The sequence below is a fragment of the Gadus morhua genome, chromosome 20, assembly GCF_902167405.1.
Source record: "Gadus morhua chromosome 20, gadMor3.0, whole genome shotgun sequence".
In the NCBI taxonomy this organism is placed as follows: Eukaryota; Metazoa; Chordata; class Actinopteri; order Gadiformes; family Gadidae; genus Gadus; species Gadus morhua.
The window spans coordinates 11,201,043-11,220,171 of record NC_044067.1 but is presented as its reverse complement, the minus strand read 5'-3'; the positions used below and the strand labels follow the sequence as shown (position 1 = coordinate 11,220,171).

The following is a 19,129-nucleotide window of genomic DNA, read 5'->3' as shown; positions in this document are numbered from 1 at the left end:
ACGCGAAAGCCATGCAGGCCATTCCACCATTCGCGCCGCCTGCTGGGCTGCTGAGTGACGCACATCTCTCACGTGGCCACTTCAGACATCCACGGGGAAAAGCCTACATTGAAAGATCGATCAAGTGTAACCGATTGTGTGCGGCCACGGTACCATGTGCTCTGTTTACAGTGGATGTATCGCAATGGTGAGGCGCACGCAGCCTTTGGCCGTGTTCTGTAAATGTTTTAGAACACACCAGGTGCTCCGGCGGGAGTCCTGGAGCTCTATATCTAAATAATATCATATCATGCATAGATATCTATATCATATAATACATATTATCACGGCCAAAAGCTGTGTGCGCCTCCAGACGAAATTATGAATCCCAAATGACTGCGTCTGGTTCTCTGACGTCTTTGGATCTTCCACTTCCACATCAATCTGAAGTAGACTGAACCTCTGTCCATGCGAGGGCGCTCGCCGCTGAGTGCAGAATGAATGGGAGTCAACGGGGTTTCCCCCCTTAAATTCCACTTTTCTCAGGGTGTAATTTTTTGTCAAGTAATATGAAAGTTGCATTCAAAAGGGGGTACTAAGATAATACACTCAGCTGAATATTGCATTTCTTAAGTTCACTTAACTGTTGATGAAGTCACTGCCAGAGGTCCTGCTATACGGCATGTCACTTAGGCACTTCTGCATAAATAATATATGTAATATACTATAGATATATATATTATATATAAACATATAATATATAACAATTCGACGGAAAGACCTCCTTAAGATAATGTTTCTGCTTCAGCTCACTGGTCGTAGAATCAGTCGCAAGGCCGTCCCATTGCCACATACACGTGTTCAATGTGTAATCAACTCAAGCGCCCTATTTATTGTGGCTCGCCCATGAATGCTAGCCTGGCTCCGCCCGCCTAAGTACTTCCGCTCAATTTTAATATCCCTTCAGCAGTAGGTCTGGGTCTGCGGTATGTTAGTGGGTTAGTGGGTTTTCTCAGTCTAAATTTTCTGCATCCAATCAGCGAACAGAAGGAGTGGCTGAGATCAGTGTTGCTAAAGTCAGCTCTCGTTGACGGACATCTTCACGCACGGTAATTGGTTTGTTTACAGCCTGCGCGCAACGTGATTTCCGGCCACACCTTAGCGTTTGGTTATTGTTATAGACTAAATTAGTGTTAAACTCATTTATATCTGGCATCGGGGGGCTCTACAGTTCGCTCTGCACCGGAGTGTATCGTTCATACTTTGGCTGTTATGCCGTGAGATGGTATTCAGTAAAGACCAAACTGAGTTCAAAGTGTGCGTGCATTATTGGCCCTGGGTTACCACAGCTTTCGCGACGATGACTAAAACATCGTTGACTACGTAGCGTGTAGTTAGTTTCGGAGAAGAAGTTCCGTGTAGTTTTAGCTTGCAGCATGGCTACTACTACGGTCGGCACGCTCAGTGAATTCGTCGAGCTGGATGGTGACTGGATTGAATATGTCGAGAGACTTGAGCACTTTTTCCTGGCGAATTGCATTGAGGAGGAGGAAAGGAAAAGATCGATTCTCCTCAGTGTGTGCGTTGCCAAGACGTACAAGTATATACGCAACTTAGCAACACCACGGAAGCCAGGCGACTTAACATTCAAAGAGTTGGTGACACTGGTGCAAGAGCATCACAACCCCAAACCAAACAAGTGATTGTTCAGCGCTTCAAGTTCCACACACATTCACACAAAGTGAGAGTTTCAGTTGCTGCGTTCGTGGCGGAGCTGAGACAACTGTCGGAATATTTTGAGTGTGGACCGGTGCTTGACGACATGCTACGGGACAGGTTAGTCTGTGGCAGCATTCAGTGACAGCATTCAGTGCCGATTGCTAGGTGAAGTCACGCTAACTTTCAAGAAAGCGCTGGAGATTGCTCATGCAATGGAAACGGCAGCTATCAACTCTAAAGACATTCAAGCAGCTAACGCCAGTGTGCCACAGTGCACCGTTCACTGTCTGTTTAGAGAAGCCGGGGGAGGCAAGCCGATGAAGTCAGTTGTTACTGGTATGGGGGAGCGCATCTTGCTAATGACTGTGGTTTTAAAGATGCCGCTTGCCATAACTGCCAGAAAATGGGGCACATAGCCAAGAAGTGCAGAGGTGCTAAAAAGCCATGGAAAAAGGAGTGGGAAGAGTCAAAACCCCAAATGAAAACTCATCATTTGCAAAGCGAAGGACCGGAGGAGTAGTGTTTATTTAACATGTTTAATATTGACCACAGTGAACCCCGGGCAGCCCCGATCTGCGCAACGCTGCAAATAAATGGAAAAGAGACGACAATGGAGGTGGACAAGGGTGCCTCAGTTTCGGTGATAAGTCATACCACCTACTGCAGGTTGTGGTGCTCTGGAAAAGCGCCTGCTTTAAGAAAGACTGACATCAGACTGAGACAATACACCAGTGAGTGCATTCCTCTACTGGGAGCTATAGAAGTAGACGTGATGTATGAAGGCCAGTCGGCTAAAGTGAAGCTGATAGTGGTAGATGGGGAGGGACCTAGTCTGATTGGACGGGACCTCCTAAAGAAAATCTGCCTAAATTGGGGGGAAATCATGCAGATGAGAGTGGATGGAGACCTATCAAAGTATGCAGACGTTTTTAAGGATGAGCTTGGCACCATCCGCGGCACAACATTAAAGTTGACCGTGGACCCCAAAGCAAAGCCACGTTCTTGTAAACCACGCACGGTGCAATACGCTATGAAGGCTAAGTTGGAAGCGGAGTTGGATAGGCTGCAGCAGGTCAGGTGATATTGAACCTGTGGAGTTCTCTGACTGGGCAGCCCCGATTGTGCCTGTGCTGAAAGAGGATGGTGAGGTGTGGGTATGTGGTGATTACAAACAACAATTAACCAAGCCTCACAACTTGACACTTGCCACGAGTTGAGGATTTGTTCGCCACACTGGCAGGAGGACAAACATTTACAAAACTGGACATGAGTCACGCGTACCAACAGATGCTGCTGGACGAGGACTCTAAACAATATGTGACCATCAACACCCACAAGGGACTGTTCAAGTACAACCGCCTGGTTTTCAGCGTTGCGTCCAGCCCAGCGATTTTTCAACTCACCATGGACAACCTCCTGCAGAACATTCCCCATGTTGCCGTCTACCGAGACGACATTTTGGTGACAGGTAAAACAGAAGAGTAGCATCTGCAAAACCTCGACCAGGTGCTAAAGAGAATGAAGGAGGCCGGGCTGTGTTTAAAGCGCAGTAAATGCGTTTACCAGGCTCCAAGTGTCACCTACCTGGGTCCCAGGATTTCAGCTCAGGGTCTTTCCCCTATGACAGAGAAGGTGAGGGCGATAAAGGAGGCTCCTAGTCCAAAGAATGTGGCAGAACTTAGTCAACTATTATGGGAAGTTCTTGCCTGAACTGTCCATTGTGCTTGCCCCCCTCTATCAGCTGCTGCACAAAGACTGTTCCTGGAATTGGCAGCAAGCTCAAGAGACAGCTTTCCAGCAGGTAAAAGAACTGTTGCACGCAACACTACTCGTGCACTTTGACCCAGCCAAGGAGGTTGTCTTATCCTGTGATGCATCACCCTACAGCGTGAGGGCGGTCCTTTCACATTGTATGGAGGACGGAGATGAAAAGCCCATTGGGTACGTGTCTCGCACTCTCACATCAGCGGAAAAGGGTTAATCTCAGCTAGAGAAAGAGGGGCTAGCTGTAGTTTTTGCTGTGAAACGGTTCCACCAGTACCTGTATGGTCGCCCATTTACCATTTTCACAGACCTTGCTGGGCCTGTTTAGTGAGCCTAAAGGAATTTCACCCATGGCATCAACAAGAGTGCAGCGCTGGGCATTAACTTTGTCAGCGTATCAGTATCACATTGTGTATAAAGCAGGAAGTGAAAATGCAAATGCTGACGCGTTCAGCCGTATTCCCCTCCCAGAGTCACCGAGCCAAACAAACCTACTTCCAGAGACTGTTTTTGTTAGACAGACTGTCTGACTGTCCGGTGACAGCAAAGCAAATCAAACAGAGGACTGAAAGAGACCCGGCGCTGTCGCAAGTAAAGCTATGGCTGTTGCAGGGTTGGCCAGTAGCAGTTGAACAGGAGGAGCTCAAGCCCTATGTCAAGCGTCAGCTGGAGCTGAGTGTGGTGGATGGCTGTATCCTCTGGGGCTCCAGGGTGATTATTCCAACTGCGGGACGGGCTCAGATAATGGAAGTGCTGCATGAAGCTCATCCCGGGGGGTCAAGGATGAAGAGCCTCGCCAGGTCGTTTGTGTGTTTGCCTGGGATGGATGGTGCTTTGAAAGAAAATGTAAAAGCATGTTCACATTGTCAAAGTAACCAGAAGCTGCACCCACCTGTGCCTCTCCACCCATGGGAGTTGCCGGCCCGTCCGTGGTCAAGGCTCCATCTGGATTTTGCTGGTCCGTTTATGGGTCACATGTTCCTAGTGCTGATGGACGCTCATTCAAGTGGATGGAAGCATACATCATGTCAAATATCACAGCCCCAGTTACCACTGACACGCTCAGAAGCATCTTTGCCACCCACGGCCTACCAGATACGGTTGTCAGTGACAACGGGCCCACTTTCACCAGTAAAGTGTTCAAAGAGTTTGTGGAGAAAAATGGAATCCGACATATCCGGTCTGCACCGTACCACCCTGCTTCCAACGGCTTAGCAGAACGTGCTGTTGAGACACTGAAAGATGGACTGCGGAAAATGAAAGGGCACACGCTGGAGACTAAGCTTGCACGTTTCTAATTCCAGTATCGGATTACTCCACTCACAACCACTGGTTTGCCTCCAGCAGAGATGTTGCTAGGGAGAAAGCCCAAATCTCATCTGGACCTCCTTCGCCCTGATGTGGGGGTAAAGTTGCCCGATCGCAGGAGAACCAAAAAGTGAGACGGGACCAACATGCAGGAGAGCAGCTTTTACAGCAGGGGGACTGTGTGTTTGTCAAGAACTTTGCCATTGGCTCACCGTGGCTGCCTGGAGTCATCCACCGCCAGTCTGGTCCAGTTTCTTTTGTGATTGACTTGTTGGATGGCAGGCAGGTTCGCAGGCACACAGATCACGTGCGTGTCCGCACTGATGCAGAGGGGGAGGGGTCTCGGTGTGTTTCGCACAAAGACAGTGTGAGCAGCTCTATGGACTGTGTTGCACCTGTGGGCATTGATGGACTGTTGCTGCCCCCTGATGGACTCTCTGAGCAAACTGCCTCACCTGCCCCGGCCGCTGCCCTAATTCCTCCTAGTGGAGTGGTCTGGTACCCAGTCTGTGGACTCTAATGTTTCACTAAGAAGGTCAGAGAGGCAACACAAGCCTCCAGAGAGACTGAACTGTTAAACAAAAAAATAGACTGTGTTGTGCCATACAGGTTGTTGTGGATTGCCTGTTGCTAAAATTTGTGAAGGTGGAATGTGAATTTAAGTTGTTTAAGTGCAATATTATTTTATTACTTTTATAAGGGGACATATATGCAAAGTCAGTTTGTTTGCTTAACCGTATTATAAGTGTTTACTTAAAGGGGGAGAAGTGTTATAGACTGAATTAGTGTTGCACTCATTTATATCCGGCACCCCGGAACCTGTGTGCCTATACCTGTGTACGCCACCGGGCGGCTCTACAGTTCGCTCTGCACCTTGAGTGTATCGTTCATACTTTGACTGTTATGCCGTGAGATGGTATTCAGTAAAGACCCTGTCCCTAACTGAGTTCGAAGTGTGCGTGCATTAATGCCCTCGGGTTACCACAGTTATGGCAGTTCCAAAGTGGCACTGGGCAGAACCAATAGTAGTTGAGCCACTGAAATTCCTGAACTGCATGAAGCCTCATTCACATGGTGAAAATGTCGATTGATAGCACACAACATCAAGAAAACTCCAAGCACACATTTCACAAGAGAATTAAGGGCTTTCTTAAAATAGTACAGATCTGAAATTTTGCACTGTTAATGGTATCCACCTAATGATAGCCATATACAATAACAAAAATGGTCATTAGGCAAAATGGGTTGAGAATGTGGACGCTTGGCTTTTCTATGAAATTGTGGGAAAAGTAAAAATTGTTAGAGCAGAAGTCGAGGGTGAAAAAGATGCATCTGATTTTAGAGATTAATATGATGAAAGAATTTTGAGTCCAGGTCCATCTAGTAAGGAGACGCAGGGGACGCGGCAGTAGGCTACCACAATTGGGTTTATGGGTAGTGGGGCGCATTGGTAACCATACCTGAAAATATCAAGAGTTTTCGACTCATGGTATAGGCTGCAGTAGGACTTTTACAGAATTTGAGGAAAAAAAAAAACATTACAGAAACAATAGGGAAAGTGGCAAGCCGATAAGGCACAACGGGGAATATAAGCTAACGTCAAAGCAACCAAAGATACTCTTGAGGCAAACATCTAAAATTTAAATATTCTTAATATATTGGTGATATATATATTGATATACATGAGAAATCCAGGGGCTAAAAACATTGATTTTTGATCATATTCAACCTAGCATTGCGAATGAGCAGTAAGTCCGGTGAGACCTCACAATATGCTTGACTCCTGGATTGAACTAAATAGGTCCCAATGAATTTCTCTATCCTTTTAATGTTGGTGTGCTCCATCATGCCAAATTCGTTGGAGGGACAAATGCATGAATGAACAATTGGTAATAAGGGGTGATCATGAATTAGTTGTACAAGCCCATCTTTTCATACAAGCCCATCTTTTACTTTATTTTAATTACCGTTGTATCTTTTTAACAGGCCTTGGCCCCTAGAGGGAGATGATGTCCTGCTTTGTGATTCTAGTGATACAGCTCTGTAATCTATCTGTAATGTGATCAGGAATTAACATTATTCTGGTTCAGTACACACCTTTATGTTCAACATGTTTTGTGTCCACAATCCTACAATTCTATCCTGGCGAAGGCCTTTATAATCTCTTTGTAGTAAATATAAATGGGACCTAAATTATCTCACAGGCAATCTTTAACCGCACTAAAACTATAGGAACCTATCTATTATTACTATCAATATCTATTACGTTTTATTCAACTTTGGCAGTTACTTTAGAACAGTATGCCAGAGATAATGGACTTTGAAATTGCCTTGCTGTCCCCTGTAGCTATTTAAAACATAAAAACGAAAACTCTCAATCCCCCAAAGAAAACTTTAAGTGCCTTTACAGTGACCCAAACAAATTTAGTTTACTCATACACACACACACACAGACACACACACACACACACACACACACACACACACACACACACACACACACACACACACACACACACACACACACACACACACACACACACACACACACACACACACACACACACACAATTATCTTTCTTGGATCGCAATTTGAGGCTACAATTAGTTGAGAAAGTTAAGGTGCTGTTTTTTTCAATAAATAAGTTATGTTCTCCTTGTAACTAAGGAAGTAGTCATTAGTTCATAATAATGAACTAATAATGATAAACTAAGGATATAAAAATAGTTCAAGTTTTAATTAAAGGTGTTCTTATTTTAATCTATTGCCTTGGAGCCCTCTCAAGTAGCTATCAATATCTAGCTACACAGCTTCTCTCATTTCAATTGACATACTATATGTTCCTCGAAACAGATTGACTTACTGACACTAACCCATTGGGGTCCCATGGTGCCCTGCACAGCAATGGTCTTATATCTGAAGAAGCTGGTTCTAACCCGGTCACCTGGACCTTATTACTTAAACTCCACATGCACTCCATTTAACTGCTCGGTAGCCATTAAGTCGGCTGGAGGTAAAATCTGAGAGTTGTTAAGAGAGACTAGAAGAGGGCAATACTGAAAACATAAACAACCCCGCCCCCCCAAAATGCCCCCTCCCTCACTACATTTTTCCACCATTGAGAAGTGTTGCATCAAGCACCTTTGGTTGATTTGACATAACGCTGTTTGTGCTGTGTGTGATCAACAGGCAAGATGGATTCTCTGAACCAATCAGGGCATCCCAGAAATAAAAGAGAATTGGTTTCAAATCGGAATAGTCTTATACAGAGGCAGGTACAGTAAACCAGAACAGACATTCTCATAGCAGTTTATTCTCTGATAGGATATGGAGCTCTATGTCATAAATCTTGCCTACAGCACCTGTGATAGAGAATGAGGGAAAGAGGATTTGTTGTTGAAGAGCCTTTTTATTTTGCCAAACCTTTCCCTAACAGAAATTGTTTTTTAGAGAATCTGGATGTGAGAGACTTTTTGTCTGTCTCTCAAATCCTCAAAATATTGTTTTGTAAATACAAAACCTACGGTTTGTGTGTGTATATAAACACGATACAAATCTTTTCCTTTTAGTGAGGTAGAAACAGTCCAAGCATCCTAGTTCCCTTAATGTTCGCAGAGCCGCTCTGATGGGGCAGAGATTCCCAGATTGGGGTCGATGATTCACTTTTCCCGGGCAGAAACGCCTTCCTCCTTCGCTGGTCCAGAGAAACTAATTGCCTAGTCATTATGTCTGCACTCCGCTGCCCGCGGCCAACCTCAGCCTGGAAAAAGACATCATCTCCGCAATTGGCTACCTTTAACAGTGTCCCTTGGGCATGCTTGGTCTATTTTGTTGTGTGTGTGTGTGTGTGTGTGTGTTTGTGTGTGTGTGGTTTTAGTCTCAGCCTTGGTATCTTGGAAAGAGGCAAATTGTCTGACGTCATTGTGTCTCCTACAGCATTTATTCGCCCCCACAAACATGGCCGCTTCACCCCGTGGCCCCGCTTCTTCATCATTAGGAAATGGAAAGGGACGTTTTCGACGCACCTCCTTGACCTCCACTGAAAGGCTCATATCTTTCCCGGTATTGTCGGGGGCCGGGGTTATCGTATGAAATGTAAGATATTCTTTTTCTCCATGGCCGTATGCCACTGATGACAACACAGATGTGCTACATGATTGCACAAATACACGGCCCTGAGCCCCCCCCCCTCCCCCATGCACGGCCCGCTAATTCAGCCCACATCTAACATCCCTCTCTGTCCTTTTCTTGTCACTTCGTATGAAGGGTTGGTTAGCAACGTAGGCCTGGAGAACCTATAGTAGTAATGTCAGCCTCTGGGAACCACGCTGTTTGTGGCTGGGCCGCATTCAGTCCATGCATACTGTGGAATTACGTAGCCATACATATCCATGAAAAAGGATTAGCCTATATTTATGAAAAGTAACCATGGTTTTGTATAATGCTGCAGCAAGGCAGCATCTGTCGACGCTGCCTCAACAATGATAAAGAACGGGACTACACACTCACTCAGGCACACACATTCATACTGAACGTTTCTAATTGAGCTGAATTCAATAATTTGTCCTCATTGTGAATTGCTCACCAAGTTAATTTGTAGACCTTTGAATGGGAAACGTAATTTTGTTTTGCCTTGTCGTGGCAAACGTCAGAGGTGTTTGCATAGACTTTGTACTGTGACTTCGCTTATTTGTGAGAATATAACCTTCAAAATGGTTTATACCTTTGGATGTTTCAGATCTGCCAGAATGTGATCACAAGCACACATTGGCCTTCAAAGTTTCAGAAATGTATTAGGGATGTCACACATGTTAAGGTTTAAAAAATAATGTGAAGGTTACACAGGAATTGCGTGACAAGACAAAAATTCAGACGGCCCTCAGTGAAAGGTTGTTGAACTGCACTTGTATCACGCATATTTCCTAACCTTGGTTTTTGTATCTGCCGTATCCTCCGATGGAACTTTGCCCTATCGCAAGTGAGTCGCTCCAGTGCTTTTAACCACAGGGGGAACAGAGTTATGATGTTAGACCAACCAAGCGTGCACGGTAATGTCTGCTCCACCATCACAATATTTTGACTTCCCCTCATCGTTCATATGCGCAGCGACACTGTCACTGTGCCCCTCTGGCGGGCCCAGTCATCACAAAGCACTGCTGTGCACTGTCCCAGAGAAACCATCGCAGTGGGTGAGTCCACCTCAGGAGAATGGTCTCTATCGTCAACATCATGCATCGTAAAGGACGGGATATCTGTCTGTGGCCTACTTAGAAGCTGTTCTATTGTAATACTATTAGGCCTGAAGGCTTGTGATTTTGCACTGACAAATCTGTTTTCATGAATCATTTTGGTCTATTGATTGCAGAACCTCGAGAGATAATACTCCCAAAGAACGATGAAATCACATCAAATGCCCAAAAAGCCTTCCACCTACTTGGACAAACAACAATATTGTTTGTCCACATGAATACAGAAAAAAATGTTTTTTATACTATTTCATCATGATTCACAAATAAAACAACTTTTTCAGACCCTGTAACATGTAAATGCATTATTATGCGTCATTCAACATGCTGCAATTTCGGACGTCCCAGTCTTGCCTGCCACTGAGCGTTATACTGAAGACCCCCAAAGCAGTGTTTTACTTTCACTCCATTATCTCTGAGGTCCCAAAATATGTTTGATGTTGAGTCGTTAATGTTGCAGAAATCCACAGGACTCCTGCAGTGTAATTGAACACAAACATAAAGCTTAGGCAGGCCATTTAGTAACCGGACACTAACAACAAACATCAGGACAGAACCCTTTCTGGCAGACCACAGTCTCAGATGGTGAACATTTTGCAAGGGAACGGCAAATTATTTTCACATTTGAAATGTAGCTGTTCATCACTGACACAGTTACAAACTTGAGAGACCACTTTCTTTTCAACGTGATTGAATAAATCCTTTATTTCAAAGGACAAAGTAAAATATTTCGAACAAGCAGTCAAAAGACATGGGTCAAAAATGTTTTGTTACCATACACATGTATTATATCCTGTAGGCCCGTTGCTAGCGTGGCTAAGCAAATCACAGAATGAACGTTTCTCCAAACATTTGACCTATATCATCACAGGTCTCAGTAGTATGGCACTGTTATCAGACTGATGCAAGATTCAAGCTGTTTTGTGATGGGAGAGTAGCATTTACAATGCACAATAAAAATCCAGGTACCTCAATAAGCAGCAGTGGGTTGAGAAATAGTGTTTAAAAGGAGTGAAAAGACGTCGATCAATGTACAGGTACCTGTGTTTCTTAGTACATAATTTGTTAGCTTTTCTGCACACAGTTGATTTTTTGGACATTTCTAACAGGTCATATGAAATCAAGATAAATATTTCAAACAATTCTGTTGTAGAAAAGAAAGGAAACCAGAAATGAACTATTTCTGTACTCGTGTGTCACATTTCAACAGTTAATATAATATGGATCACATTAATTGTAATACTAATGACATAATTGTTATAACTAGGCTACATGAAAATCTCTTTCAGCATGTTTATGACGAAATAGCTCTATTTTTGTGTAATTTTCCCAAATGCTTGCTATGTACATGAAACATTCAAAACTGTATCTGTAGCAGAAAAAGCGTATTTTCTTGGTGTGCGTTTTAAATATCTGTACTCACATTTGGTTTTGTGATTGTCTCGTCATATATATGCCTACTTGCAGTTCCTGACTTGAAATAAATGTAATTGTACCATTATGTAAAGAGAAAACGAGAATACTTGAAAGAAACATATAGGTAGTAGAGTGCCCCAGTAGAATGACTTTACTCCCAAAATAAACAAGCAAGGAATTCATTTTGACCAATTTTCATTTTGAACAATAGAGATTCACACAAAGGTAATTCTTCCCGCAATGATGTGATTTACAAACAAATTAAAAACTTGTCATGTAGACATCAATAAATATTGAAAATGTAAATCAAGTGATTCAAGTTTGACAGTCACAGTAAAATATTAGCACCGTAAACAAAATAAAAATCCAGAGGTACCAGATCAACAGGTCCAACAAAAAAGTTACCTCAAGTGGGAGAAAAAATATATATCTATGCTATCAATCATCTAGGAGGGATTTCGCTATAACAATATCAAATTGTTGTCTGAATGCCACCTCAGAACACCACTAACTAACTGCTAAAGACTTCATAAACAGTTGCTTCGGGGAAATTATGCAACGTGTTTCTTCAAAACCTTAACTGAATTCCTAACAGTGGTAATGAGGTTGAGGGGGGCTTGAAATAAAGTGCAGTGTATTTCTAGCCATAATTTCACCGTGCTGTATCATTCCTACTTCTGACATACGTGACTTAATCTCATCATTCTTTGTACAACAAAGACTCATCCAACTCTTGAAAAAAAAAAGTTACATTCCTGTTTCATGACTCAAAATACTAGGGCTGCTGATGTCACGTCGCAAAAAAACAAGAAATAAACAAAAATTAAATTAAGAAAAAATCTCAGGGTGGTGGAGGGCAAGGACTCTGGAAGCACACTGAAAAGAACAGACATAATTCTCGTCTCTGGTCCTCAAAATGGTGGCAACCTGACCCATGCTCTGACTGCATTGTTGTAAACAAAGGACTTAAATGATAATGTTATGTACAATGTAAAATATTACTCTTTTTCTCTCCTGTAGACAGACACACACACACACACACACACACACACACACACACACACACACACACACACACACACACACACACACACACACACACACACACACACACACACACACACACTGTGTGTGTGTGTGTGTGTGTGTGTGTGTGAACAGACATACACACAGACACACACAAAATAACCAAAATGCTTATTTTTGTTTTTCAAATTTTTTAGTAGAAGTAAAAAGCTGGGCTTAGTTGTTAGGGTGATTCTAAATAAGACGTAAGAGTGTAATGGCAGCATACTGGCTCCCTTCCCCCCTCGGTCAAAGGTAGAAGTCTGTGACCTGTGGGTCTGCTAGGCTGGGTAGAGAGTCAGGGCCTGGCATCTGGCCGTTAGGGGGCGCTGCTCCATTCCCATTGGGCAGAGCACAGTTCCCCTGGTAAGAGCCGTTCAGGATGCAGCCATTTTCCATCTGCAAAAGTCAGAAGGAGGTCAGAGCGGGAGATGTGGAGGTCGGCAAGGTCATATGTGCTTGACTGTCAAGTTTTTTCTACTGACAAATATGCAGCTATTGATTATTTGTAAAAATAAATCAACACATCTATTCAAATGAATAAGATTGCGCAGAGCACATCTATTCAAAAAAATACAGATTCTATTTCAGATTAATATGGATCAAAATGATCCACTAAAGTCAATACGAACCGTTATCTAACCGAGTTATCTAAATTCCACTTTAATTATCTATACAACCTTGATGTCAATTTTAATGTGTCCTATTCATTTTCATTGCAAAAGGTTCTACTTCACACAAAACATTATGTAGCCTTGTTCACCCAATCTTGCTCACAACAATTTTATAGTATAATAAAATAAAAGTATAAAAAGGACAAAATATAAGAAATGTGCTGAAGAGCTCATTTAGCTCCGCCGAACTGTCACTCTCTTGTCTATTATTGAAATCAATTTGCCTTTATTGTCACTCTCTGTTTTATGAGGCACAAAGGATCAACAGCCAAGGAATAATTTCAAATTTATAGACTGCATTCCCATGAATGAAGTACACTTTGAAGCTCTATGTCTGACTTTCTGTTTATTTATTACATTCGTTCCAAGGCTGGCTGATATATAACCATGGCCTATTATTCAGTCAAAACACAACAAAATCCCTGAAGAATCTCTTCAGGGATTCTCTAGAATCCCTGAAGAATCTCTAGAAAAAGGTAATGTGGACGTTTTCGACAAAGATTTGGCGAGAGCAAACAAACAAATGAGAGAGGGAGGAAGAGAGGGTTGGGGGATCTGTCTTATAAGGGCTGAAACGTGGGGCTGCAAAGATTCATATGAATCTTGTCAAAAGCTAGAATACAACAGATAATCATGCAATGTGATTAACTTAACCTCCTTAGATTAACAACACTATTGATCACAGCTCCAAACAAAAGGCCAGGAACAGTTGGTCATAAAAATTGCTGTGGTTTATTAGTCATAAACCGTTTCTATTTATCACATCAATAAATAGAAGAGATACACATGGCCAATAAACCCCCTGTTTAAAATCCATGTAACACATTCACTATGTTCCTGGCCACTGACCTTTAGTCCCGTCATGTTTACCGCTATGGGTGTAGTGGTGACGAATGAGTAATACAGACAGTCACACACACACACAGTCAGACACACACAACCAGACACATGCACACACACACACGCACTGGCACACACAAAAACCGACACACATGCACACAAGCACGCACGCACACACACACACACACACACACACACACACACACACACACACACACACACACACACACACACACACAGACACGCACACACACACAGACAAACACAACCATACACACAAAAACACACACTTACCTAAAGCAACCATAATCTCCACATCATTGCTCACCTTGCTGTGGTTGGGTTCATGGGCGATGTCGGGGGCCACCAGGCTATAGGGGCCCAGCTGCCTGCAAGGCTGGTTCAGCCCTAGGATCTGCTCCAGGGCTGTGTGGGCCAAGGGCGGCTGGAAGTGCTGCTCCTGCTGGCGTTTGTGGCTCATCCTCTGGTAGGACGAGACCGCCGCCTCGACACCCTGGTACAGGCCGCCCCCGTTGACGGGGTAATCCATGCTCTGGAGCTCGGGCATGGCGAAATCGATGCAAGCGTCTAGCGAGGGGGCTGTGACGGGTGCCTGGCCGTTACTGAGGCCACAGAGGTTCTCCCTGGGGGGATGCCCGAACCCAAAGTCCTGCCACGGGCTCTTGCCGAGGGGGTGGTCTGTGCCGGTACCGTTGGATGGACCGTTGAGGTTCTCGCCGTTCTGCTTGGCGTGGCACTGCAGCGAGAGAGGGCCCTGCGTGTCAGTGGGACGCTGCGGCTGTGGCTGGAGGTAGAGGGGGTGTGCTTGATGCTGCCGCTGCTGCTCCCCGTCCAGCTGCAGACCCTGCGTCGCAGGATACTGTCCCGTGCGCGCGGCCATCCCTGAACCGTGAAGAATGTCCTGGGCTGACCACTGTCCGTCGGTGAGGGCTTGACCCTGCGCCGGGTAATCCCCGTTAAGCCCCGAGTGGTGGTTGTGGTTGACCCAGTCCTGCCCCACCTTACCCGAACTCATGCTGAGATGCTGCTGCATCTGCTGGGACAGCAGAGTGATGGGGGCCTGGCCCACCAGGGGAGCCTTCTGATGAGGGAGCTGGGTGCGCACGTAGGCCGGCGACACCGCCGTGGTTGTCGGGGCGGCGGCGGCGGCGTCGATGGCGGCGGCGACGGCGAGGACGGGAGGGGCCTGTCCCGCCTCCTCCGCCTCGTCGCTCTTGGCCTCCAGGGAGTCGTGGATGTAGGACAGGATCTCGTCGTTGGTGAGGATGTCGTCCAGGGAGGGCACGCGGTCCGGGTCCATCTCCACCCGGATCATGCGCTCGTCCAGCAGCAGCAGCTCCAGGTCCTCGGCACTGAGGCCCAGACTCTCCAGGGCTCTGAACAGCTCTCCGTTGGAGCAGCCCTCCTCCTCGGCTGTGGCTGAGTTCTGGTCGCCCAGGGAGAGGGAGTCCAGGGTGCTCAGAAGCGGGTCAAAGCTGTTGGCTGGCGGAGGGAGGCCGGCCCCGTTGATGCCATTCCCGGGCGCATCCCATCCGTTGTCAACCCCTGGATGGGACTCGGACTCAGAGAAGCCCAGCTGATCTCCCAGGAAGCTGCTGTGGAACGCCAGCTTGGGTTCCAGCGCGGGTTGGCAGACGTACACAGACTCATCCTGACTCATCAGGGCCCCCAGCAGGGAGCTAGGGTCCAGGCCCTCCCTCGCGGCCCGCTCCGACCGGCACTTCTTGGACTTGCTGCCGTTCTTCTCATGGATCCCGTCGCTGAATCCAGGAATGGGGTGGTTGGACTGGTACAGCAGGGCCTCGCCAGTGGCGTAGGTGAAGGGGAGGTGCATTGAACGCTTGCGCAAGTGCTCTCCTCCCTCTTCCTCTCTGTGGAGACAGAAATCAGCATCTATTGACAGTAGCACTTACTTAAGCACTTACTAGGTTCTGAACTGTGTCATAAATAAACCGTGAACCAATTGAGCTGAGGAGTAGCAAATGTAAATGTAATCATCACTATGTTTAATTCAACCAATTGCTTGCAACTAAAGTTTCTAATCACAGCACCTAAATAACAGATTTTGGTCATATCATGGCACATAGCTCTAGTCCCTAAACCTTTATGTACATACAAGATACAAGATGCAAGATACAAGATCGTTTATTGTCCTATACATGGTCTCGTAACCAATACATGTAAATCCATATTCCATATTTCATCGCTACAACCAATCCCCAGGCTGGGCTGGTCTGTTTTGTATTGAGCGGTGCGCTGCAGGGGAACATACACGAGTGGCCTCTGTGTGGCGATGATGTAGTCCGGCTTGCCGTTCTTGTAGACCAGCCTGGCGTTGGCCTGGACCCACTTCCAGCGGTTGTCCTTGGTGAGCAGCCGGAAGACCGTGAGGCCGCTCTCGCCCGTCTTTATCACTGCGGACACAGGACAGGCCGCGGAGAGCCGCTCAGCGTGGGCTCAATAAGCAGTTTCTGTATCAAGTGTGACGTGAAAGAAGCGCAGGTTTCTATGTCTTCGAAACACACTGGCTGAGTGGCAGCTTTGGCGTCAGCAGACTTGGGACTCTGACCCCCGCTATCAAGAGGAATGTGTGGTCGAAACGGTAGCATGTTGACATGTGAGTGAGTGAGTGTGTGTGCGTGAGTGAGTGTGTGTTAGACGGAGAGAGAGTGTTTGCATTGGAGGTATTCCCCCCCCCTCATTGTGTGGCTGTGTTGGTATATGGATCATCTCTGATGCCTGGTTCATGTCCTGGATTTGCCAGGGCCCTATCCGTTCCTCTGGCGGCTCTGCAGCTTTGCTCAATCTGGAGCGTAATCCAGCAGGATTACTTGGGAAAGCTGAACTCGCTGACCACCATCTTTGACCAGGTCAGACAAGGCGTCCTCGTATGTGTATGTGTGTTTGTATGAGAATTCACAAGATATTATTCTCAGTTAAACAGAGATGGGGGGTTGGGGGGGTCTGTCTCCTTGAGTTAGCATATGTTTACACATAAAATACAGTTTTCACTTCCTACAGCGCAGAAACCCACAGGTACGTGGGTCATTCCTTGCAGGGCTGTCATGATAATTGTGATGGTGTCTCTTAAGGCCACTTGTCTCTCGCCGTGGTGCATCCTGGGTACTCACTCCTGACGTGGTTCTCTGCGCAGTACAGCATGTCTGCTGCGTGGATGAACTGGTATCCCGACCCTCTGACCCGCAGCTCTGCCTCGGTGTAGCCCAGCACTATCTTCCCCCTGTAGGAGAGAGATCGGTGCGGTAAGACTGTGTTCATCTCCACACACTGGACTATGGAGATGAATATTACAAAGGCATATTAGGCTGGGAAAGGTGAACACACTCTTTTATAGTAATATCATTGAAGCATATCAAACTATATCCAGCATGATGGAAATAAAGACGTTTCAAATATTTTGTTGAAATTATTATCTTCTTTGATGTTTGGTACCTTTTATACCAGCTTTCTGGACTTTATTTATATCCCCGAATGGATCACAAATGTACGTCAAGAAATCAACGGTACATACATATGCATGTGTGTGTTTATGTGCATATTTTGCATTTATAATTACATCAAAACAACTTCATCATTGTGAGAACATTTCTGCCATGACTATAAATATCCATCAATGACACAATTTGAGTTGAAATAAACCCACACGAATGCACACAGCTATTCCATGAACACACACATATTCCATTCAAAAGAGGGCATGCTAAGACCATAGGAGCATGAGCTCTGTGTTTTCGTTCAACAACGCTAATGACTAAGCCACCACACAGCTAATCTAATCAACTATATCTGCACGTGAGTAAATCCTAGTATTTTGTCTGCCGGAAGCCTTACTTTGCATCACAGGCCATTGGCGTGAAGTCCAACTTGTGCTTGGTCCTGAAGATCATGTTCTTGGTCCTGATTTCCAAGATGGATGGAGGCTGTAGAGGCGTGGCGATGGCGAATAACGCCAGCTGGGGGGGTGCCTTGCCCCCGTTGTCCTGCCGCTGGTGCTGCCCATGTAGGAACTTGAGGCGCCCTTGCATGGTCAAAGCCTTGAGACGCGATAAATACATAATGGGGAGTTAATGCACCAGCTTGGAGTAAATTCATATATAATGCCCATGAGGGCCAAACTAAATTACAGTAGTTTAGGAACCGATCAAAGTAAAAATATGTTAAAAGAAAAAAAAACAACTGGTAACACGTAAAAAAAAGACCCGAAATATCCAACACTATGCTATTTGACTTGGGTCATTGATAAGGGTCAGACCCCTGGTATAAGATGCTTAACAGCTAGGCTAGATTAGACTTGACTCCCATTACCAGGAAGCCGGAGGAGTTGTCCAGCAGACAGCGGAAGCGGCACACAAAGTTCCTCTCCAGGAAGGAGGAGTTCTCCGGGGGCAGCTGCTCCGGGTTATAGGTGACCACAGCGGTGCCGCTCTCCTGCTCCATTTCTACACAACAAAACCAACACAGAAACAGACATGAGGAACCGAACTGCATACATGCGGCCCGTCAAATCAACCTTCTCTCACTGGACGGGGTCGGGTGGATCAGGCGTGGGCTAGAGTGTGAACATGGCGTCGTGGTTCTGATATGCGGTGTTTCCTCAGAAGTGTGAAACTGTGGTTCAGCCCTCCGCTAGATCCCTCCCTATCTATTTTCTATCCACAACTTTTGTACCCACAACTTCTGTCCTTTATTCATGTCTTCTTCTACTGCTAACCAGAATTTATGTAACGTAGGTGTTGGGTTAACGTCAAATGAATCGTTATGTGACTGCCGATTAGGATGGGTCCCTTATCGCACTGCTGAGTTCCACCCAGATTAGGATGACACCAGCGCCTCTAGTGGAGGAGTGTGGAGCTATGTAGGTCATTTCTGAGGCATGGGTCTTTACACAGGCCCCGGACACAGCACATAGGCCCAAAGTATCCTACGGCAAAGATCTTTGATCGCTACACCTTGTAATCCTAAATGGAGATTAAGGGGTCATTTGGACTTGGCTCTGCCAATTATCTCCTATCCTAAAGAAAGAACATTGTCTACTTACTATGCAATCGGAGGTGGCTGCAAGTCGGGATGTGCTA

At 45.6% G+C, this 19,129-nt stretch overlaps 1 protein-coding gene, 1 long non-coding RNA gene and 1 pseudogene across 2 annotated transcripts in view; 2 read left to right on the top strand and 1 right to left on the bottom strand.

The window, feature by feature from the left end:
- Nucleotides 1–1,415: 1,415 nt before the first annotated feature.
- On the top strand, nt 1,416–5,678 carry LOC115533520 (uncharacterized protein K02A2.6-like; annotated as a pseudogene).
- A 4,022-nt stretch (nt 5,679–9,700) lies between these two features.
- On the top strand, nt 9,701–10,302 carry LOC115532740 (uncharacterized). Its single transcript, XR_003974111.1, has 2 exons — nt 9,701–9,960; nt 10,137–10,302. It is a non-coding gene; the product is annotated as an uncharacterized LOC115532740 (long non-coding RNA).
- The window catches only part of ahr1b (aryl hydrocarbon receptor 1b), a 33,598-nt gene continuing 24,720 nt past the window's right edge, over nt 10,252–19,129 (bottom strand). Inside the window, exons 6-11 of the mRNA XM_030342611.1 lie at nt 18,360–18,493; nt 17,886–18,088; nt 17,165–17,274; nt 16,306–16,447; nt 14,341–15,904; nt 10,252–12,897 (exon numbers count right to left, since the gene is read on the bottom strand). Of these exons, the coding sequence (XP_030198471.1) occupies nt 12,748–12,897; nt 14,341–15,904; nt 16,306–16,447; nt 17,165–17,274; nt 17,886–18,088; nt 18,360–18,493 (2,303 nt within the window). The 3' untranslated portion in view covers nt 10,252–12,747. The remainder of the gene's footprint in view (nt 12,898–14,340; nt 15,905–16,305; nt 16,448–17,164; nt 17,275–17,885; nt 18,089–18,359; nt 18,494–19,129) is intronic.